The sequence below is a fragment of the Halichoerus grypus genome, chromosome 10, assembly GCF_964656455.1.
Source record: "Halichoerus grypus chromosome 10, mHalGry1.hap1.1, whole genome shotgun sequence".
NCBI lineage: Eukaryota > Metazoa > Chordata > Mammalia > Carnivora > Phocidae > Halichoerus > Halichoerus grypus.
This window is the reverse complement of record NC_135721.1, coordinates 35250346-35275304: the sequence shown is the minus strand read 5'-3', so window position 1 is coordinate 35275304 and position 24959 is coordinate 35250346. Positions and strand designations below refer to the sequence as shown.

At 39.7% G+C, this 24959-nt stretch overlaps 1 protein-coding gene across 1 annotated transcript in view; it reads right to left on the bottom strand.

Moving 5' to 3' along the window:
* The window catches only part of ACOXL (acyl-CoA oxidase like), a 348558-nt gene that overhangs the window by 127221 nt on the left and 196378 nt on the right, over nt 1-24959 (bottom strand). Inside the window, exon 13 of the mRNA XM_078056280.1 lies at nt 15231-15320. Coding sequence (XP_077912406.1) covers nt 15231-15320 — 90 coding nt within the window. The remainder of the gene's footprint in view (nt 1-15230; nt 15321-24959) is intronic.

The window sequence follows — 24959 nt, the reverse complement described above, 5'->3', positions numbered from 1 at the left end:
AGAGAGAGATACACTGGTCTTTGTTCTCTCTTTCAGAGAGGACTTCCTTTCTTTGTTACTCTTCATTCCTTCTCTTTCTTCACTTTCATATTTAAAGGAGGGATTTTTAAGAAAATTGTTTTTAAATATACCCGATTTTTAAAATTCAAGCCATACTAAATGGTCTTAAATAAAAAGTAAAAGTCTCTTGCCCAATCCCTTTCTTCTAAGACCTCACTCCATAAATAACCATTTTTAAGTGGCTTTTGTTCTGCTAGAAGGAGACGCTTCCAAGCGTCAACTTGAAACAGATTCTCCTGTCATGTTTTGGTTTGCTTCATATCTGGAGCATGCTTTTCTTGAGTGGTTTTGTTTTTCCTAAAATCTTAATGGACTTTCCCCCCTTGTTTCAAGAAAAAACATATGCCTTTTCCATCACATCACTAAGATCTTCCTGCTTTGTAATCATTCTATTCGTTGAACCAAAACCATTTCCTTCTGAAGCCATTCTTTTAATCCCTCCGACTTCCTGTTCTAACTGGGACTAATTGTGTTCCAGGCTCGCCACACCACTACTATCCAGGTATTTCTTTATACATACTCCTCCCCTCCTGGATTAGCTCCAGAAAGCATACATGTCTTTCTAATTCTTAATTCTCTTTATGCTTTTCTGCAGTTCATCTACAAGTAATGTTTTTCAGAAAGTGCATGGCAGGTAAACTTATTGAGCAATTCAATATCTGTAGGTCTTTATTTTGCCTCATATTTCATCAATAATTTGGCTAGCTATGAAATTTTACATTCAGGATAACTTTCTTCTGAATTCTAAAGGCATTGTTCCATTTTATTCTAGAACCTTGCCACTCAAAATGTGGTCTACAGACCAGCAGCCTCAGCATCACCTAGGAGCTTGCTGGAAATGCAGAACCCCAGAGCCACCCAGAATCTGAATGTGAACAGGATCTCCAGGGATGTGTGGGTGTGTTAGACTTGAGAAGTGTTGTTCTAGCCTTCGGCACTGCTGTTAAAAGGGCTGAGTCAATCTTATCTCTTTTCTTGGTAAGTAATCTGATTTATTTTTTCAGTCTAAGGTTTGGGGACCCTCTTTTGGTCCTTACCCAGCGATATAAAATTCTCCAGGCTGTTTTTAGGCTGTGACCCTTTCCAGTGGGTCCTGCCAATTTCAAAACTTGTGCCTCTCTTCAGATCTGGGAAATTTTCTTCTTTTCTTTCTCTAATTTTGTCTGCCTGTCTGTATTCTCTGTTTTCTTTTTCAGGAATGTCACTGATTTCCTCGATTGCTCATCCATATCTTTTATTTCCTCTTTATTTCCGTTCACTTGGTTTTTCTGATCTTCATTCTGAAAAAGTTTTCTCAAATTTATCCTTCAGCAAAATTTTAAAAATTTTGCAAACGTTTAATTTTAATTTACTAAGTTTCTCTGCACTACAGGTTACTATGGTTTAATGTAATGCTCATTTTTCATAGCAGGGTGTTCTTGTTTTATGGATGTGAATGTTGTCACAATCTCGAAGGATACTAGTTTTCATTTCTCTGTTTTGTTTCTTTAAGTGCCAGCAGTTGTTTGTTCATCTTGCTCCTTCATTTTCACGTTGTTGATTTTCTTTAAATGTCTGATCATCCTGCTTAGAAAATATTATGGAATTATTGTTCATTTGCTTAGGTATGATGATGGTATTGTGCTCAGTAAAAAACTGTCTTTATTGTAGAAAATGAATGCTGAAGTTTTTACAGATGTCTGCAATTTATTTTCACATGGTTACACATGCACGTGTGTGTGCACGCACACACACACACACACACACACACATACACACACACACACAATAAGAAAGAAGACATTTAGGGACACCTGGGTGGCTCAGTCAGTTAAGCAGCTGACTCTTGATTTCTACTCAGGATGTGATCTCAGCGTCCTGAGATCAATCCCTGCGTTGGGCTCCATGCTGGGCTTGAAGCCCGCTTAAGATTCTCTCTCTCTCTCCCCTGCTCTGCCTCCCACCCTCCCTTCCCCCTGGCATGCGTGCTCTCTCTCTCTCTAAAAAAGAAAGAAAGAAAGAAAGAAAGAAAGAAAGAAAGAAAGAAAGAAAGAAAGAAAGAAAGAAAGAAAGAAAGAAAGGAAGGACATTTAAATATAGCAAAGTATTAACACTTGGAAGTGGAGGATCTACCCAAGTGGAGAATATAATCCAAGTGTTATTGTACTAGTCTTCCTATTTTTCTCTTGAAATATCTACTTGAAATTTTTCTAAGTAAAAGTTGGAAATAATAAGAAAAACAAAATAAAAATATCTGAATATCCTTGGGAAAATACCCCCAGGGGCCTAAAATCTCTAAGGAATCAGCTTTCTTCTAGGAAACCAGATACTCACATGGTCTTTAAGCAAGTTAGACCACAGGTCATTTGCATTTTTGCATATTTGCTTTGCTTGCAGAGTAATGAACAATGTATGCAAAGCCTCTGACTGTAACCTTTAGGAAATCTGCCAGAGTGAATTAGGAAGGCACCCGTCCTGCTGTATCTCTAACGAAGCAAAGAAAGTTATAATGGGATTTCATGGGTGTGGGTCATAATTGGATTTGGTGGAGGATGTAATTAAATTTCACCAAGGGCCCACAACCTCTGCCCCAGGAAAATAATGAAAGGGTCAGAGGACCTTTCATCTTGCTTAAAGCGAAATATATAAAGCCTGCAGAAACTCTATAGTGCATGCCTACTCTTTCCCCATCTCCTCAATCATGGGACAGCAGCCCCACCACTTTCAAGATCACGAGTCTCACCTTGGGGCAGAGGGTTGAAAGCACTGTAGATAACACAAATACTATGAAACTCACTGACCAGTTTCTGCTGTCCTCTAGACTCCTACATTTTCTATCTCTACCTCAGGAAGTAGAATCAAAGCAAAATCCAGCCCAGAGAAAGGTAGCCTCCCCAGTATGGGCAGATTCCAATGCTCAAGTGGAAGGCCAGGTTGACTAGTGCAGGCAGCCAGAGCCATCTTTCCCATCATTGTGTGATGCCAGGTAGCCTGAAAGCTCTGGGTACAAAATAGGATGTGTCAACTGATAGGTTTCCTGTAGGGTGTGTCAACTGGTGGCAAGCAGGCTGGCTGACCCCCTCCCCAGCACAAAGCTAATGTGCTTAGAGGTCTTGGTCTCTTGCCCAAGAAGACCAACCCCTCCCTGGGCAGGCTATCAAGTGTCCTTTTCCAGAGCAGTTTCCAGGGTTGTGGCAGATGCTACTAGTGTAGTCAAGGGTTCTGATGTGGGAGCCCAGCCATCCTGCTGCTAGGGAGGGCTTTACAGAAACGCCTGGCTCTCTGCCCCAGTCCCTCTCCTGCTCTCAATCCCTGTGACTCAGCGTCTTTTCAGAGATACCCCAAAGTAACAACTCTCACCGCCAGACCTCTCCACTTGGGTTGACCCATCATTTCCATCCCATCTGCTTTCCATTCTCCAGAAAGAGGTCAAGTTCTTTGGTCCTCTGATGGCCCCTCTCCCACTGCAGGTGCCCCCACAGATCTGTTCCCTTGTATTCTTTCTTCCAGGTATTTCAATGGGATTTGAAGAGGGAGGAGCAGTAATGTGGGTGTTCATGTCATCACCCTCCTGAACCAGAAGTCCTTCCTTTGGTTTCCAGTCCTCCTATTTATGCTGTAGTGTCTAAATATTTTCTTCTTTCTTCCTAATTCTGGATGCTTTTGGATCACTTCCCCACCCACCACACCTTTAATCGTCCCTCTTCCTAGCAATGAAATCAGGAAGGGCATCTGCCTAATCTTAGGGCACCACTGCAGAAAAGAGTTAGCACAGCAGGCCAGAGACTGCTATTCTTGGAAAAGCCTGCTTGCAAGGATGGCCCTTGGCTGGCATCTGGGAACGTGGATTTGGGGAGATTTCCCACCATTTCCTGACTGATAAGTATGGCTCACTGTGCCTAAACTGTTTGTGTAAACAATATGGTTTATGCTGACCACCTGTTTTCCTTCTGAAAGTCTGGAATTTTGAGGTACGCTAAGTAGAGGGTATCTACATGACCAGCCCCCAATAAAAACCTTACATACTGAGTGTCCAATGAACTTCCCTGCTAAACAATATTTCACGTATACTGTCAATTATTGCTGGAAGAGTTAAGTATGTCCTGTGTAACTCCAGTGGGAGAGGAGTCTTAGAAACTCATGTCTGGTTTCCTTCAGACTTTGCCCCATGTGCCTTTTACCTTTGCTGATTTTGTGTTTTATCTTTTGCCACAATAAATCCTAACCATGAGTATGACTACATGCTGGGTCCTGTGAGTCCTCCTAGAGAACTGTCAAAACTGAGGGTCATCTGGGGACTCCTGACTACTTATAAAATAAGTGTTTCCGCCTGAGAATAAACTTCAATCATGGCTTGAGGTAGTATTTTTCTGGCACCTGTCTGAAAGATGTCTTTCTGGAAAATTGGCCAAAAAAGGTCATTACCATCTGGTTTTAAGGTCGTTGGTTATCTCCTTTCTAGCAGACTTAGCCATTCCTGGCTTCCTTCCTCAGCCTGGGCCTTGAAGTCCTTCCATGGGTTCTTACTGCAAGGATGCTCTGCCTCTTTGTGCTGGCACACATCCCCCTGAGCAGGCAGCTCAGCCTCCCTCTTGCCCAGCATCCCTGCCTTACTGCCCCACCACGGTCCACAGTCCCTCCCTCTCATTGCCCATGCTCCCATTTATATGCAAACAGCAAGTAGTCCCTATCTCTCCCTATGCTTCCATTTTCATTCATAGTTAGAAACTGTGACCATCCCCTAAGTAAATTAAACAATCCGTCCATGGTTCCAACAAGCTAGAGCTTGCAATTAAAGCACTGAATCATAATTTCAGACTCAGATGATGCCGAACCACATGCTAAGGTTTAAAACATACTCCCAGAAGATAAAGTTGTTGAAAAACCTCACACACTTGGATCACCAGAGATAGAGAATGTGAATTAGTGCAATGTCTGATTACTGAATATTCTTTTTTTAAATAAAAGATTTATTTATTTGAGAGGGAAAGAGAGAGAGAGGGCAGGAGAAGGAAGGGCAGAGGAAGAAGGAGAGAGAATCTCAAGCAGACTCCACACCAAGGGTGGAGCCCAATGTGGGGCTCAGTCTCAGGACCCCGAGATCATGACCTGAGCTGAAACCAAGAGTCAGACGCTTAACCAACTGTGCCACCCAGGTGCCCCTCTGATTAATGAATATTCTTAAGGAGAGGTTTTTTAAAGCAACATTTAGGTAGGAGGGAGACAAAAGAGTAGGCAACTGTTGATCTAGCCCAAATTAAATGGCAATTCTTAAATAATTCCCCCTAAATTATTTACTTAACTATAGATCTCTCTAAAAGCTAAAATAATAAGGGGGCAGGAGAGAGCTTCCATTAAGTACCATCTAACATTTTAGTTTTCAGTGGACTAAACTTATAACTGAATAGCATTCCGAAAATGTCTGCATTACTCTTTAAGTTAGCCAATTTTTCATGATAAAAATTTTTTTCATTATAAAAATTCATTTCAATATGAAATCTTTTCAATCATCCAGAGCCTTTACAACATAAAGATAACTATCTCCAATAATTTGATATATTTCTTTTTTTAAATATTTCTTTTTAAACTTATCCATGCAAAGGTTTCTGGGTTGTTGTTTTTTTACTTTTTATCTTTATATAATTGTAAGAATCCAGATGTAAGAAATGATTCAGAGAGACCCCATGTACCCTCTACCATAACATCTTCCCAAACACTGCACTGTTTACAGTTCAATATCACAACCAGGAAAAATGATGCTGGTACAATCCACAGAGCTCATGCAGTTTTTGCTAGTCTTACATGCAGGTGTGTGTGTGTGTGTAGTTCTATGCAGTTTTATCACATGTGTACGTCTATGTGACCACCACCACAAGTAAGACGTGGAACAGTTCCATCCCAAGGATCCCTCATGCTACCTTTGTATAATCACAGCCACTTCTCTCTTTTCCTGCCCTCACTCCTGGTGATGCTGACCTCTTCTCCAGCACCATGATTTTGTCATTTCTAGAATGTTATATAAATGCAATCATACAGTATGGGACCTTTTAAGATTGGTTTCTCTCAGCATCCAAGTTGTTGAGAGTCTCAACAGGTGTTTGTGTTTTACTACTGAGTATGGTATGGACATATCAGTCAGGCCATCCAGTCACCCAGGGAAGGACATTTGGGTTGTTTCCAGTTTGGGGTTGTGACAAATACACTGGCTCTGAACATCCATGTGCAGGTTTTTGTGTAAACAAACGTTTTCATTTCTCTGAGAGTAAATGTCCAAGAGTATAATTGCTGGGTTTTACGGTAAGCACGTGTTTAGTTTTTTAAAGAAACTGCATACTTTTTTCTAGAGTGGCTGTAACATTTTATATACCCACTAGTAATGTATGAGTGATCCAGTTTCTCTGCTTTCTTTGGCATAATAAAAAATATTATTACTATTTTTTAAATTTTAGAATTTTGGTAGGTTTGCAGTGGTATTTCAGTGTGGTTTAAATTTGCAGTTCCCTAACGGCTAAGGACGTTGCATATCGTTTCATGTTCCCATTTGCCATTGGCATATCCTCTTCAGCGAAATGTCTGTTCATGTCTTCTGCCTATTTCATAATTGGATTGTTTTTTACTGTTGAGTTTTGAGGATTCTTTATATCTTCTGGACCCAAGGATTTTGTCAGATATGTGGTTTGCAATTATTTTCTCCCAGTCTTTAGCTTGTCTTTTCATCTCCCTCCAGAGTCTTTCACAAAGAAGAAGGTTTTAATTTTGATAAAGTCTAGTTTTCAATTTTTCCTTTTATGAATTGTGCTTTTGATGTCAAATCTAAGAATTTTTTCTGGTCTGAGCTCTCAAAGACTTTCTCTTAAAATTTTTTGTAAAAGTTTTTATAATTTTATGTTCTATATTTAAGTAGTTAATTTTGAGTTAGAACTTCTATAAGGTATGAAACTTAGGTCGGGGTTCATTTTTTGAAGACCCCCTCATGCTGTTTTCTATATTGGCTGTACCAATTTACAATCCCACCAACAGTGCACAAGGGTTCCCTTTTCTCCGTATCCTTGCTAATACTTTTTATCTTTTGGTTTTGTTTTGTTTTTATAAAAGCCATCCTAACAGGTGTGAGGTGATATCTCATTGTGGTTTTCATCTGCATTTCCCTGGTGATTAGTAACGTTAAGCACCTTTTCGTATACCTGTTGGCCATTTTTAGGCCTTCTTTAGAAAACTATCTATTCAGGTCTTTTGTTCATTTTTAAATTGGGTTTTCTTTTTTGCCACTGAGTTGTATAATTTCCTTATATATTTTGTATATTAACCCATTATCAGATAAATGCTTTGCAAATATTCCCTCCCATTCCATACATTGCTTTTTCATTTTGTTTATTGTTTCTTTTTGAGAAGAAGCCTTTTAGTTTGATGCAGTTCTACTTCTTTACTTTCAGTTTTGCTGCTTGTGTTTGTGTATCATATCCAAAAAAATTGTTGCCAAGACCAATGTCTAGGAACTTTTTCCCTATTTTCTTCTGGAAGTTTTACAGTTTCAGGTCTTATGTTTAAATATTTAATCCATTTCAAGGTAATTTCTGTGAGTGGCATAAGATAGGGGTCCAATTTCATTCTTTTGCATGTCAAAATCCAGTTTTTCCAGCACCACGGATAGAAGAGATTATCCTTTCCCCACTAAATATTCTTAACTCCTTTGCCAAATATTAGTTGACTGCACATGCACGGATTTATTTCTGGGCTCTTGATTCTGTCCCATTGGTCCATATGTCCTTCTTTATGCCAGTACCACCAGTACCACACTGTTTGGATTATTATAACTTTGTAATATAGTTTGAAACCAGAAAGTGTGATGCCTCCAGCTTTGTTCTTCCTCAGGATTTCTTTGGTTATTCAGGGTCCTTTGTGGTTCCATACACATTTTAGGATTCTTTTTTCTCTCTGTGATAAATGCCATTGGAATTTTGATAGGAATTACATTGAATCTACAGATGGCTTTGGGTAGTATGAACATTTTAACAATATTAATTCTTCCAATCTATGAACATGGATTTTTTTTTTCATTTGTTGTGCCTTCTTCAATTTCTTTCATCAAAATCATACAGTTATCAGTGTTCAGATCTTTCACCTCCTTGGTTATATTTATTTCTAGGTATTTTATTGTCTTTGGTGCTGTTATAAATGGGATTGCTTTCTTTATTTCCTTTTCAGATATCTTGTTGTTAGTATACAGAAATGCAACTGGATTTTGTATGTTGACTTTGTATCTTGTAACTTTACTAAGTTTATTTATTGGTTCTAGCAACTTTTGGTGGATTCTTTAGAATTTCTATATACAAGATCACGTCATCTGCAAACAGAAACAATGTTATTTCTTCCTATCCAATTTAGATGCCAAATTTCTCTGGCAAGGACTTCTAGCACTATGTAGAGTAAGAGTAGTGACAGTGGGCACCCTGTCTTGTTCCTGATCTTAGAGGAAAAGCTTTCAACCTTTCACTATTGGGTATGTTACTGGTTTCTAGTCTCATACAATTGTGGTTGGAAAAGATAAATGGTAGGATTTCGATCTTCTGAAATGTGCAAAGATTTTTTTTTGTGACCTGACACAATCTATCCTGGAGAATGTTCCATGTGCATATGAAAAGAATGTGCATTCTGCTATTATTGGATGGAACATTCTGTATATGTTTGTTACGTCCATTTGGTCTAAAGTATAGGTCAAGCCTAAAGTTTCCCTATTGCTTTTCTGTCTGGATGATCTATCCATTATTGAAAGTGAGATATTAAAGTCGCCTACAGTTACTGCACTGTCTATTTCTCCCTTCAGATCTATTAGTATTTGCTTAATATACTTAGGTACTCCAATGTTGGGTGCATTATATTTACAATTGTTATAACCTTTTAATGAATTGACCCATTTATCATTGTATAATGACCTTCTTTGTCTCTTGTTAGATTTTCTGACTTAAATTCTATTTTGTCTGATGGAAGTGTAGCTACCCCTGCTCCCTTTTGGTTTCCATTTGCATGGAGTATCTTTTCCATCCCTTCACTGTGAGCCTGTATGTGTCCTTAAAGTTGAAGTCAGTCTCTTACATACAGCATATAGTTGGGTATTGTTTTTTATTTATTTCATTCAGCCACTTTTTACCTTTTGACTGGAGAATTTAATCCATTTACATTTAAATAATTATTTACATGTAAGGACTTATTCACACCATTGTACTGTTTTCTGGCTGTTTTGTGGTTCCCTTGTTCCTTTTTTTCTCTCTTGCCATCTTCCTTTGTGATTTGATGATTTTCCATAGAGATACACTTTGATTCTCTTCTCCTTACCTTTTGTGTCTACTATCATTTTTTGTTTTGTAATTATCATGAGGCTTACACAGAATATTGTATAGATATAAGTCTATTTTGAGCTTATAACAACTTCCATCACATAGAAAAATCTTACCTTTTTACTCCTCCCTATTTTGTTTTTGATGTCATAATTTACACCTTTTTATATTGTATATCCCTTAACAAATTATTATAGTTATAGTAATTTTTAATAATTTGTCCTTTAACGTTTATACTAGGGTTGAATGTTAAACATATCACCATATTCCAGTATTAGAATATTCTGAATCTGGCTATATGCTTACTTTTACTATTGTGTTTTATGTTTTCATGTTACTAATTAGTGTCCTTTCATTTCAGCTTGAAGAACTCCTTTCATCACTTCTTGCAAAGCAGGTCTGGTGGTGATGAACTCCCTCAGCTTTTGTTGCTTGAGAAAGTCTATAACTCTCCATTTTTGGAGAACAACTTTTCCAGGTTAAATATTTTTGTTTAGCAGTTTTTTAGAAATTCTTTCCGCATTTGAATGTATCATCTCATTCTCTCCTGGCCTGTGAAGTTTCTGCTGAGAAATCCACTGATAGCCTTATGGAGGTTCTCTTGTATTTGAGGAATTTTTTTCTCTTGCTGTTTTTAAAATTGTCTTTTATTTTAGACTGTTTTGTTATAATATACATTGAAGAAGATCTTTTTGAGTTGAAAAGAAAGCCTTGGAGGACTTATGAGCTTCATGAATTTGGATATCCAAATCTCTCCCCAGAGTCAGGACATTCTCAACCATTATTTCTTTAATAAAAACTTTCTAACCCTTTCTCCCTCTCTTCTCCTTCTGAGATTCCATATGCATAGATTGCTTTTCTTTTTTTTTTTTTTTTTATTTTTTTTATTTTTTTTTTAAAGATTTTATTTATTCATTTGACAGAGAGAGACACAGCGAGAGAGGGAACACAAGCAGAAGGAGAGGGAGAGGGAGAAGCAGGCTTCCCACGGAGCAGGAAGCCCGATGTGGGACTCGATCCCAGGACCCTGGGATCATGACCTGAGCCGAAGGCAGACGCTTAACCGACTGAGCCACCCAGGCGTCCCATAGATTGCTTTTCTTAATGGTATTCCATAGTTCATGAAGGCTTTCTTCACTCTTTTTCCTTCTTTTTTTCTTTGTTGTCCTCTGACTGGATAATACCAAATGACCTCTATTCTCCTTCACAAATTCATTTTCTGCTCGATCAGGTCTGTTATTGATGTTCTCTATTGCATCTTTCATTTCACTCATTGTACTCCCCAACTTCATAATTCCTATTTGATTCTTTTTTTAAGATTTTATTTATTTATTTGAGAGAGAGAGTAATAGCAAGAGAGAGAGCACGAACAGGGGGGAGAGGGAGAAGCAGGCTCCCCACTGAGCAGGGAGCCCAATGTGGGGCTCGATCCCAGGACCCTGGGATCATGACCTTAGCCGAAGGCAAACGCCCAACTGACTGAGTCACCCAGGCACCCTTATTTGATTCTTTTTAATGATTTCTATTTCTTTGTGAAAATTCTCATTTTTTTCATGTATTGCTTTCCTACTTTTATTGAATTATCTTTCTGTGTTTTCTTGTAGCTCACTGAGCTTCCTTAAAACAACTATTTTGAATTGTTTATTGGGAAAATTGCAGATCTCCATTTCTTTGGGGTCAGTTACTAGAAAATCATTGTTTCCCTTTGGTGGTGTCATGTTTCCTTCATTTCTCATGTTCCTTGAAGTCTTGCATTGCTGTCTTCACATTTGAAGAAGCAGTCACCTCCTCTAGTCTTTACTGACTGGCTTTAGGAGAGAAATACCTTCCATCAGCCCTGTATGAATTCTGAGGCTTTCTCAGACCTTCAGTGGATACACATGTTCCACAATTCTTATTCCCTCTTAGGGAATAGTTCTTAAGATTGTATAACTTCTTTTGATCCTGCAAAACCAGGATTAGTGCTTGCAGCTTCTTGTTTACTTCCCCTAGGGTGGTACTGAATGCTCAAGTTTGTATGCTTTCCTCCAATCCCACAGAGGCGGGTTGGCTTTCTTTATGTGCTCACTAGCTATCTACAAAGGCTAGCTCTCGCTGGGAGTGTACACTGATAACTGGTCGTGGAGTAGTGACGTGTGTGACTGAGGCATGTAGAGTATTGTGGGCGTCTGTGGACCGACATGGAGGATCTGTAGGTGAGGTGTCCCCAGGGGCTAATAAGTGGGTTTCCTGAGGAGTCTGCAAAGCAGTTAGAAGGATCCATGTCCAATCACTGTCTTCTGAGAGCCCTGGCTGCTATTCTCCCAGCTGCTCCTTATACTTCACGTCATGCAACACACCTCAGAAATCTGAGTGAGAGGAGAAAGAAATGGGCCTCTTGGGCAGTGTCCCACACAGCTGGGGAAGCTGGGTGCTCACTCACATGCTCTCACTTTCCCCGGTGGGAGAAATCACATGCCAAAAGATCTCTCTTGTCACTGAGCTGTGCTGTCTTGAGGGAGGGCTGACATGTAAAGTGAAAGCTACGTAAAGTGAAACTGTTCCTTTTACCCTCTTCAATGCATCCAATCTCATTATTTTTTGCTCCAACAGTGTGCTGGAACTTCACGGGACTCCTGGACCTACACAAAGGCACTGTCATCCTCGGGTGATTATCAGAATTGGAGTTCTTTGGGCATAAGATGGCAGAAAACTCCTATTTCACCATTTTGATGATGTCTTAGAAGAAGCTTGTCTGTGTCTACAGAAAACTTTGTCGTGATTTTGATGGAAATTTTATTAAATCTATAGAACAGTTTGGGCAGAATTGACATTTTCCTACAGAGTCATCCAATTGATGAATATAGTATGTCCCTCCATTTATCTAGGATTTTTTTGATTTCTTTCAAGCATTTTGTAATTTTCAGCATATAGATCCTATGCATGTCTATTGGATTTACACCTAAGTATGTCATTTTCTTTGGAACAATTGTAAATGATATTGTGTATTTAATTTCAGTTTTCACATTTGTTATTAGTATACAGAAATAAGATCAATTTTTGTGTATTGATCTTATATCCTGCTGTGTTACTGAGCTCAGTTCTAGGAGCTTTGGGTAGACTCCATGGATTTTTCTATGTAGATAATTACATAATGTGCAAACAAGGAAAGTTTTTATTTCTTCCCTTATAATATCTATGTCTTTTATTTCTTTTTCTTGCGTTATTGCACTGATATAACTTCCAGCTCTATGTTGAATAACAGTAGTGCCAGTGGACATCCTTGACTTGATCCTATTTCTAGGAGGAAAGCATTCCACATTTTACTAGTAAGCATGATGTTAGTTATATTTTTTGTAGGTACTTTTTACCAAGTTGAAGATTTTACATCAACATTTTGTCAAAAGCTTTAATTGTGTAAACCAATATGATCATATGATCTTTTTCTCCTGTAGTCTGATGATATGATGGGCTATATCAACTGATTTTTGAATGCTGAAGCAGTCTTGCATATCAGAAATAAATACCATTTGGCTATGGTGTATAATTCATTTTATACACTGTCAGATTCAATTTGTTAGTATGTTGTTGAAGATTCTTATGTCTAAATTTACGAGAGTTATTGGTATGTAGTTTTCCCTTTTTTGTAGTGTCTACTTTTGGTATCAGAGTAATACAAACTATATAAAATGAATTAGGGTCATCTGGGTGGCTCAGCTGGTTAAACATTCAACTCTTGATTTCAGCTCAAGTCATGATCTCAGGGTCATGAGATCAAGTCCCACATCGGGCTCCATGCTGGGCATGGAGCCTGCTTAAGATTCTCTCTCTCCCTCTGTCCCTCCACCCACTCATGCACTCTCTCTCTCTCTCTAAAAAAAAATTAAAATTAAAATTAAAAAATGAGTTGGGAAGGGTTCCCTTCTCTCCTATTTTCTGGAAGAGATTACATAAAGTTCTTCCTTAAGTGTCTGATAGAATTCTCCAATGAAACCTTGGCCTGGAGATTTCTTTGGGGGAAGCATTTTATTATTATTAAAAATTCAATTTCTGTGAGATGATAGGACTATTCAGGTTGACTATTCAAGTTGGTTAGATTTGAGTGTTTGTGGTTTTGAGGAATTGGTCAATTTGACTAAGTCATCAAATTTATTAATGTAAAGTTATTTTCTAGTGTTCCTTCATCGTTCCTACAAGATAACTAGTGAAATACCCATTTTCATTCCTAATATTGGTTATTTGAGTCTTCTTGGTTTTTTTATCATACCTCCTGGATTAGTCTAGTTGATGACCCCCATTCCAGTTGTGGAGGTAGGCGCTCAACTCACCACTGGATCCTGCTGACACTGGGGTGAAAGGATTTAAGCATACTGGTGATTTGTTGCACCTTATATCACTTCAAAGGGTCTTGTTGCTGCTGAGGACAGGTGTAGACTTAGCTTACCAATGGGCCCTGCTGACATTACCCTGATGTAAAAATCTAAGCTCCACTTGCTGCCACTAGGCAGGGGATAGAAGATTAGTTCCCTGCTTGGCCCCACCAATAGCACCAGGTTGAGTAATGGGAATGTTACCACCTGCTACCTGCTTCTGACTACTTCCATGGATCAGAAGTCAGGTGAAAGATCAGTTCCTGCCAGGTCCTGCTGAAACTGGTATGTGTGTGTGTGCGTGCATGTGTGTGTGTGTGTGTGTGTTCAGTTTTTCCATTTTGTTTGACTGATGTAGAGAGAGAGAGTATTGCTAGAAAGGTTTTTTTGTTATTAGGCCACCACTTTCCCTGTGTTTTGGCTAGGGAGAACAGGCTTTTCTTGGAGTTTGTCTGTACCTATTAGAGATTCAGGGCATACATATATGCCCTTATCCAGGGTTTATAGAAGGCAATAAGGAAACCCAGACAACTTACTGCCTTTTCCTTCCTCCAGTTCCAAGGTCCCTAGGCAGCCTGCCTTCTTCTTTTTCCCTTTCAGAGTCTTCCTATGCTCGTTTGTTGTGTTATGTCCAGAGTGTTCAGTTATTAAGAGGGAGGACCTGGGAGGAATAGGGTCATTCCATCTTAGCAGAACCACAAGTCCCTGTTTTTCTTTTGTAAAAACACCAAATTGTGACCCCATTGTATATATAATTTTATATCATTTTTACTTACCATAAGTTTTTAATTTCTGTAATAAACTCTTTGTAAGTACAATTTAAAAAGCTATATAATTGCCCACTGAGTGGCCAGAACATGATTTACATAATCATTTTCCTATTGTTGAAAATTTAGATTCCAACATTATTGCTATAATAAATAATGTACTAATGAAAACGTTTGTGCCCTAAAGTTTTTCCATATTTAGGATTATTACCTTAGATAGTCCCAGAAGTGGAATCACACACAGCCTAATAGCAACATGGAAGAGTGCCTCTTTTGTTCTCACCAACACTGGGACTTCAATATGCTCTTAAACATGAGCCAACTTGATGGAGAAAACAGTAGTGTAGTATGCCCTCATGTGCATGTCTCTGATCACCAGGGAGGTTGATCAATTGCCCTCCTTTTATAACCTGCCTTTTCATGTCTTTTGCCTGTTCATCTTCTGGGTCCTCAAGTATTCTTTTGGAATAGCCAGTAGAAGAATCTGACTAAATAGGTACAAGAAGAAGTTTTCTTCAACCAAAGAAGATATGGGTCAATGTCAAAGATCAGCTAGGAGAGAAAGAATTTAATCCCCTGTTCCACTACTGCAAAAATCAAGTGCTTAACAGGAAAACACCTGCCAATTAAATGAAGACATCAGATGAAGATAAAACATATGAAACACTTCAGATTTCTGGATAACTCTTGATCTTGAAAAGTATGCCATTTAAGAAGAATAAACATTTCCTGAATTTTACCTGCAGCATAACAACATTGTCACCTTCAAAAGTCACAAACACATCTGTGTCGCATTTTAGGCCTGAGATTCGGTTTTCCATCATGTAACCCTATTGCAGAAAAAAGAAAAGAAACATGTCAAATTTGCAATTCTACCATTATAAAGGACTAACATTTTCTTTGAAATTAAACAAAAATACAGAAAATGGAAAAGAATAAAATAACTATAGTTTTCCTGCCCACATAACCATTCTAAGAATTTTGAACCATCACACTTGCTTTTGATCCATAAATATTATTGTGGATTTGCCTTCATTATTAGTAAAAACATTTGAAAACAGTCATGTCACGTTTTTCCAAAATATTTAACAAATTGTGCTGATTTTTTTTCTCTCTTCCAAATCTTATGAATTCTAATAAATGTCAAGAAATTAGTGATTACGCCCTAAAATATGCAGGAGAATGATGCCTTTCAAAATTAGCAAATATACCTGGTTCTTGGGACACAACATAAAACCCTAAATTGCCACTCTGCATGTTAATATCATTATATACTTTGCATCATAAATCCACACTCCAATTTCCAGCTAGTTTTTTTCTTTTTCTTTTTTTTTTACTTCCTGAAATCCTTATTTAAATGGCAGTAGCCTGCTGCTCATTTTCAAAGTGTTGACAGTATTTCCGCACACAAACTGGGAGAAGCAGCTGCTCAAGAGAAAGTCGATCAGCCCCAGGCAAAATGTGGAGCAGCAAAGTTTGCCTTTGTTTGGCCTCGGGCCCTTCCCCTTCTGAAGGCCCCAGCGCTGTATTTCTTCCAGTTCGTTGCTCTCCCCATTAAATCCCCAGAATCTTTCCCACTCTCCAAATCTGCTTCCACAAATCAATCCTGCCTAAGTAAGTTATATGAGAGGTGACTGTCATGCTACTTCTCCCAGGAGTATTTGCAGTTAGCACTGCAGCTCTGAAGAGGGAATGACAAGATTTAGCACCCCCCCACTCAAATTTTCAAGCCACACGGAGCCTCACAGAAGGGTGCTCCCATGTGCAGCCAGGCACTGCAATTTCAAGGTACCTTAATGCCTTAGGGGACTGCCTTTATTTCTGAAAATGGCCACTTGAGTCAGAGAAGCCAGCACTTCCGGGGACCTGAGCATCAGTGCTTCCTGGCCCAAGAGCCTTCCTCTGATGCCCCTACCTTCCCTCCCCGCTACCCAGATCAGCATGGTGGCAGTCTGGGCAGCCAAACTGCGCAGTGTTCTTATCTTCAGGAATGCTTAATTACTTTCGTAAATGTAAACAGGTTGTATGTATGGAAAAATAAATCAGTAACATTTCCAACCTCCCCCAACCCTGCCCCATAACCACAGGGTTAAACCCGCCCCACAGGCAGACCACGTGAAATTAGGTTCTGACTGAATGTGACCAGGCCCTAGAGCGTTTCCCCACCGCAAGGCCATAGCTGACTCATTTTCATCATCATTGTGCTACCATTGATCGAGTACCCACCACAAGCCAGATTCTGGACTGGGTGCTTTACCCAAACCTCACTTGTTAATCCACGTAATCCTCTTCATTCTTACAACTGCCATGTGAGGTAGGCATCACCCCATCTTACAGATGAGGAAAGGGAGGCTTGAGAGCTATGTTGGAATGTTCTTGAATCATCAAGTTCTGGTGTGGAAAAGATTAACACTCCAGACACCACCTCGGTGTTGAGAGGAAGCATTCATACTCAAGGGGCATAGCTGCTAAGTGCTCAAAATAAGGATTTTGAAGAAACAAAATACTTTTTCTTTCAACGTTTTGCTCTGGTCTCCCCCAGTAGGGGTAGGAGTGTCAGGTTCTTTGTTGTTCTCTGAGGCTTCTGAATTTGTTCACACTCTGCCCCGGGGGCGGGGGGGAAAAACCAGGCTGCCAGGGCTTTAAAATGACCTGAGAGATAATCTACTCAAAACACAGCAAAATCAGCAAATGAATAACAACAGTCTCTCAAAAATGGGCAAGAAAGTTCTGTGAACATACAGATGCTCTATCTTATGTTAGCTCTTCCAATGCAATGTAATTTATTTCTCTTCTAGATGGTGAAACTCAACTTTGAACCCTTCTTCATGTTTGAAAATTGAGTAAAACCACATAATTGCCTTCCCGATGACTCCAGACTCTCCAGGGCCCAGACCCAGCTGAGGTACAAGGCTCACAGCCCTTGCAGAGCTGGCAGACAGCTGAAAACGAAACGGCCAAGAGAAAACCCAAAGCCAACCACGAGCAAGACACGGCTGTGACCAGCCCGTTGCTTCCAGTCTCCTGAAACTACCAAGGGCATAGTTACGATCTAATTTCCTTAGAATAGGCCAGAGAGGCCCATCCTCATAAAAATCTAAATCTTTGAAATATCTGGGGTGACCCGTTGAGAAACTAACAAGGTTCAACAAGTCCTAGGTATCTGTGTTGTGTGTGAATGTGCACACAAGTTTAGAGAAAGACACAACATAGAGAGTTACTGAATGCAAACCTGCAGCCATCTTCTTGAGGGACTTAAATTCTAGATTCAGATCCCTGAATTCTTTGGTGGACAAATGATTATAAACACTGTGTGTGTGTGTGTGTGTGTGTGTGTGTGTGTGTGTGTGAGAGAGAGAGAGAGAGAGAGAGAGAGAGATTTTCTAATTAAAATTGAACTTGGATTTTTTAATTAATTACTAAAAGCAATACATAAGCAAAGCATTATTTTTAAAAATGAGAACACTGAGAAAAACCAACAGAAAAAAAAAATAAAGTCATCTGTAATTTCATGATGTGGGAGATAAATGGGTGCCTGGGAAAGAGAGACGCCAAGAAAAAGGCTTGGAATAGGAGCTGAGATTGGGAGGACAGAGGTAAGTGTTGGGAGGAGGAAAGTGGGGAGGGACTGGGAAACCAGAAGGGCAGATCTGGGGAAAGGGAGCCATGGAGTGTTCCAGAGGAAGGAGGAACATGACTGAACATGTTGCAGTTAGAGAAGACTGAGGAGTGAGTCGGGTGTGAGGAAAGCCAGAACCAGGTGAGCAAGACAGGAAAGTAAGAGTGCTGGATTTGGGGAAGGAGGAAATATGTTAACCTCATAGGCACCCACAGCACCCGTGGGTGGCAAGCTGAGGGGCAGTCCTGAGCTCTGCAGCCTGAGACACTTTCCACATCAGGTCACAACCCAGCACTTGTTACCTTCCCAAGGCTTTATAAACCAGCACTACAGGATGTGCCGAGAAAAGAGACAGTCATGGTCATTACTGAGGACCAATTCTATGTTATGTGTTACATCCGATATTTCATTTCCACCCTTCACAACAACATCTCAGCACCCCTGTTTGGGGATGAGAAAGTTGAGGGTCACTGAGGTTTTCTCTGCTCCTTGCCCACTCGCCTGGGGTTTTGCAATGCTCTTCCCCCTGTCTGGAGCAATGCCCCCTCTCATTTCTGTCTCTGGTCCGAAGTTCCCACTGCAGGGAGGCCATCCCTGGTCCTTATGTCTAAAATAGCTGCCCCACCCGCCACCCTATCTCCCCATCTCTTTACCTCAGTTTATTTTTTTATAGCATTTCCAGGTGTCTTCCTAAGCAGAGGACACTGGTGCGCAGACACACAAAGAAGGAAGACCACGTAAAGACACAGGGAGGAGAAGACGATCATCTACAAACCAAACAGAGAAGCCTCAGAAGAAACCGACCCTGCCAACACCTGATGTTGGACTTTTGGCCTCCAGAACTGTGAGAAAATAAATTTCTGGTTTTTAAGGCACTCAGTCGGAGGTACTTTGTTATGGCAGTCTGAGCGGACTAATACAGGGCGCGGGTGCGCGGGCGCACACATACACGGAGATAAATCAATGTGAACTGCTTCTCTAACATGAGTAAATCCTCTGGGGTCTAGGGAAATCCTTCTCTAAGCCATTATTACAAAGCGCTCAACAGCACCTTGGGAAATGAAATGGTAGTTCCGTTAAGTTTTCTTTTTTCCACATTGGACTCCTAAGGATGGACATTTGCTTATACATTTTTCGTTGGGGTAGGGGAGCAGATGAGAAAAAAGAGGGATGTGAGGGAAGAAGCAGGTTTCATCCCCCCAAAAGTGAATAATATTTTCCATTAGCTTATTTCACTCTTAATTAAAAAAAGAAACGTAGAATAGACAGAGGGAACTCTAAACTCCACGCTCCCAAAGCCAACAGAATCCTCAGGGGGTGATGCAGCCCAGAGTCAGGTCTCCATGAAGAAAGAGCACACTGGGTAGATGTGTTACTCTATCTCTGCCTTCTGGGTTACATCGAGTCTCTTAGCAAGTAATTGTGAATGTCATTAAGGTTGTGTCCCATTTCAGTAAGAGCCCCATGAAACATATTTTATGATTCAAGCTTTGAACACTGAAAGTTTAATATTTTCCTGCTGTTTTTAACATCTCTGAATTTTTTTTTACTGTATGATTACATTTAATAAATGGATCAGAACAAATTAGAAACAGGCTTTCTTCCCTCCTTTTAAGCAAATTGAGGGTAAATTTTGTTAATTTGAAGAAGAAGAAACAGACAAAATCAATCTTATCTTAAATTTGTCAGGGGAGGGTCAATCGGAAATACAGACACTGACCCACCAAACAGGAGGGACTGTGTCTTAGAATCGTGTTAATTTATACCTATGTATCTCCACCACCCCAAATGGGGCAGAGCCTGACGTGTGTGAGATTCACTGCACCCTTTCCTGAGACAGCCATGGTCTGAGTGGAGTCTTCTGACAGCCAGAGTTCAAGGCCCAGCAGATGATGGATGTTCCTATGGAAGTGATGACAAGTTGTCCTGCCCTGCCCTGTTTGTTCTGAGGTGACCCTGCATTGTCAGGGCTTATGAACTGGGGAGAGTGGGTGGGAGGAAATTCATTTGTGGGTCCTGTCACCAAATGTATAGTGAGAATCTCATGCCACAGGCGCTATACTATGCACAGCAACCACAGACACAGTCCTGTCCTCAGGAGAGAGATAGGTGTTGGTCAGGTAAACAAATAAAATAGGTGATTAAAAAAATCTGTGGTAAGTGCCAGAAAGGAGAAGATCTGGGTTCCATGGGAAAAAAATAAAAGAAAGACCTCTTCTAACCTAGATGCCAAAGAATGTTTTCAGAGGGCTTGTTTAACTTGGAACCTTAAAGAAGAGAAGTCAGCCAAGCCAGCAATGGGAGAAAGCTTGCTCCCAGTGAGAGAATAGCATGTGCAAACACCCTGAGGCCATGAAGGAGCACAGAATGTTCGGGGAGTGGGAAGAAGGCTGAGCTGGATGGAAGTGGTAAGTTGGGGGAGAGTGGCCCAAAGATAAGATGGAAGAGGTAGACAGGGTTCCAGTGACTCAGGAGCCATTTGGGGATTCATTTTAGGTTAGTTTAGGTACAAACTCATAAAATAACTTTGAGCTTTGGAGTAAGATGTGATTTTAAAAGATGACTACAGTGTTGTGTGAGCACAGCCCAGAGCAGGCGAGAGAGAAGTTGGACAAGTTGGTGGCGGAGGCATGGCAGCATGGAGGTGGAGGGAGAAGGGCTCAGAGGGTTGAGTATGTGCATGAGAAGGAGGAAGCCTGGGCCACATGAATGTTATGTGTGTGGTGTGGTGTCTACTGAGTTGGAGAATCCTGGAGCAGGAGGATGTTTGAGGGAAAGATCAAACATTCATATCTGTCAGTGTCAGGTGTGAGAGAGTCCGTGAGCTATCCAAGAAGACTGGTCAAAATGAAAGTTAGATATGAGACTCTGGACATGTGAAAAGATGTCTGGGATGAAGATGTAAATTAGAAAGCCCTCACCATACAGGTAGTATTTAAAACCTCAGGAAAAGACAGAATCATCAAGAGGTGAATACACAGAGAAGAGAGGACTTAGGCTCACATTCTGGAAAATGCCAACGTTCAGAGGCACATAGAGGCATATGGGCAGAGGAGACTAAGAAGACAAAGAAGCAGGAAGAAAGCAGGAGAGCATGGTGTCCTGAAAGCTGAGAGAGAGTGTGTCCAGGAGGGAGAGATCTGCTGTGAAAAATGCTGCTGAGTGCTCAGGCAGGTGAGGAATGAGGAGTCCTTTGGACGAGCCACAGGGAATCAACAGCAACTGGACTAAAACTGTTTAGGTAGCATGGAGCGGGGGGAAGCCAGATTTGTCTCTGGCAATATGGCAGACTAGAGATTCTTTTTAAAAACTCTCCAGTAGAGGGGCACCTGGGTGGCTAAATCAGTTAAAAGTCTGACTCTTAGTTTTGGCTCAGGTCATGATCTCAGGGTCTTGAGATTGAGCCCCATGTGGGGCTCTGTGCTTAGCACAGAGTCTGCTTGTCCCTCTCCCTCTGCCCCTCCCCCTGTTCGCTCTTTCTCTCTCTCTCTTTCTCTTAAATAAATAAATAAATAAATAAATAAAATCTTCTAAAAAAAACCTCTCCAGTAGAAATCAAAAAGATATGTTCATAAAATATTTTTTTTAATCATTTTGAATACATAGTTAAGCTAATAAAGAGAAATACCCACAGGCTGAACACAATGAGAGAGCACGGACTCCAAAAGAGGGTAGCAGGTGTTGAAGCCAGATAAGAGGTTATATAAAGACGCCTAACAAACATGGTATCCTAGAAAACAACACCTACCAGGGGTCAAGTAAGAAAACACCACCCCTCACCCAAGAACATAACGAGGAAGTTGGCTAGTCTCAGCTCTGGCTGTGGGTGGAGCGGGGAAACACCTTTCCTTAGAGTTTTCAACTATGCCTGTATTTAGGTGGCTCTGAGGCCAGAATCCATACTTCTTATGAGGCTCTCAGAGCCCCAAACAGAGAAGCCAGTATAAAGTGGGTTGTTTAAAGCTGGGATCTTCAGGCAGCTGGCAGAGGTAAATGCAGATCCTTGCTGGCATGGAAGAACTACCAAGATAAAGTTCCAAATATCATGGGCTCAATTTAAAAAAAATCACAAGGAAAAATAAAGAGCAATCAGAAGAGATCGACAACAACAGAATCAGACCTGCAAAGGTAGCACATACTCATATTACCCTAAAATACCTACAAGAAGATAAAATCAAGAACATGGAGAAACAGTATACAAAATAACAATGGCCTAAAATTTTCCAAAATGATCAAGTGACACAAACCCACATATCAGGCAAACTCAAATAACCCCAAATAGGAAAAATATAAAAACAAATTAATACTTAAGCACATTATAGTAAAACCATAGATCACCAAAAAATAAAATATCTTAAAAGAAGCAGAGACTCCCCCTCCAATAGATTACCATGAAGAATTACAATTAGACAGACAGTTGATTCCTCAGCAACAACGGAATCCAGAATAATAATAAAAACTTCAAAGTACTGAGAAAAATGGCTGTCAATCATGAATTCTATACTTAACGGTACTTCATCTTTTAAGACTGGGCATAAAATAAAGACATATTCAGACAAATAAAACTTAGGTTTACCACCACAGACCCACACTAAGTGGCATTCTGACAAAGGTACTCCAGGAATAAACAATGGCTAAAGAGATGCCTGAAGGAATTGTAAACAAAGACACTGGTAGAAGGAGTTCTAAAGAAAGAGTAGAAGTAGAACTTTAGAACTTTAGAACTTTCTAAAGAAAGTTTAGAAGTAGTTCTAAAGAAACCCTGGTTCCATATAATAATAAATACAATGGCTAATTGGTGGAATTAAAAAAGACAGTACTGAAGTAATGGACACGATAGCCCAGAGGGTGGGAGCTGGTGGTTAGGGAAAGCAATCTAAGCCCTGTGTTGTTTGAAGAAAGGAAAGATGATAATTAACTTTAGACTTCGTATGTTAAATGTGCATATTAAAACTGCTAGAGTGGGGACACCTGGGTGGCTCAGTCAGTTAAGCATCCAACTCTTGATTTCAGCTCAGGTCATGATCTCAGGGTTGTGGGATTGAACCTACCATCAACAAAGGGAGATTTTAGCCCACTCAATAGTTGAGAGATCAGACACACCAAAGCCTCAGTAAGAAGAGGGAATATTTGAATAATGCCATTAATAAGCTTGCTCTATTGGTTACATTTAAAACCCTGAGTTACTGAACGCACATTCCCTTGAAGCACACATGGAAACACAGACAGTTTCCGTGTGTGCTTCAAGGGAAGTAGGCCGTAACCAATTTCAAAGAATCTGTATCCCATTGGCCATTTTCTCTGACTACAATGGAATTAAGTGGAAAAATCAATATAATAATAATTATTATTATAACAACAAAACAATGAGAACAGTTACTAAAAGGAAAGCAGTATTATTGCACAGTGGTTATACCCTGTAGCCAAACCAGCTGGGTTTAAATCTTGGCTCTGCCAATTCAGGAACTGTGTAATTTGGGGCAAATTGCTTAAATTCTTAGTCCCTCATTCTTCACATACAAAATATTGAGGTTATAATAGTCCTACTTTGTGGGGTTGTTGTGAGGATTATATAAGTTAATCAATTTAAATGTGAAGACTCAGGCTTGACACATAGAAAGAATTCATCAAAGGTTAGATTGTTGTTGTTGTTTTTTTAAACACTCGACATTAGGAAATCTAAAAACATAATTCAATTCCCGGGTCAAATGATTCATGATGGAAATTAAAATATACTTAGAATTGATAAACAGAAAATCTTATTTATCAAATTATGGTTGATATAGCCAAAACAGTATTTATTTTATTTTTTTAACATTTACTTTTTTTAAAAGATTTTTATTTATTTATTTGACAGACAGAGACACAGCAAGAGAGGGAATACAAGTAGGGGGAGTAGGAGAGGGAGAAGCAGGCTCCCTGCTGAGCAGGGAGCCCAATGACACGGGGCTCGATCCCAGGTCCCTGGGATTATGACCTGAGCTGAAGGCAGACGCTTAATGACTGAGCCACCCAGACACCCCTAAAGCAGTATTTAAAAAGAAATGTTACAACTTTAAATGTTTATAATAGAAAAGGAGAAACTGTAAAAATTAATGAGATAATATCCAAGCTAAGGTATTAGAAGAACAGCAGGAAAATAAACCCAAGAAAAGTAGAATAAAATGAATAATAAAGATAAAAATCAATTAAATAGAAAATCCAGATACAATCTGGACAGGATCAACAGAACCAAAATTTATTATTTGAAAAAAATACAAAAATAGAGCACAAGATAAGGAGATGGAAAAAAGAAAGAATATTAGGAATGGCAAAGGGAGCATAACTATAGACACAGCAGGGATTGAAAAGATAAAAGGATATATGAACTTATGCCAATAAATTTTAAAACTAAGAATAAATGGAAAAATTGCTGGAAAAATATAAATGATGAAAACAGACTCAAGAGGAAAAGAAAACCCAAGTAGCTGTAACCACTAAAGAAAGCGAATCAATCATTTAAAATGTTCCCAGAAATAAATCATGGATCCTATACAGCTTTACAGGTATTTGTACCAAATATTCAAGGAACAGATAATTCAATTTTACACAAACTCTTTGAGAAAATAGAAAACATGGAGCACCCCCTCCCAAAGCCATTTAATGAAACTAGTATAACTTTGATATCCAAATTGGACAGGGGCAGTGCTAGAAAGGAAAAATACAGGCCAACCTCACTTGTTACTATAGATGGAAAAGTCCTAAATGAATCTCAGCAGACAGAACCAACAGTGTATTAAACACACACACACACACACACTCACACACACACATACACACACACACACACCATGACTAAGTTTATATCCCC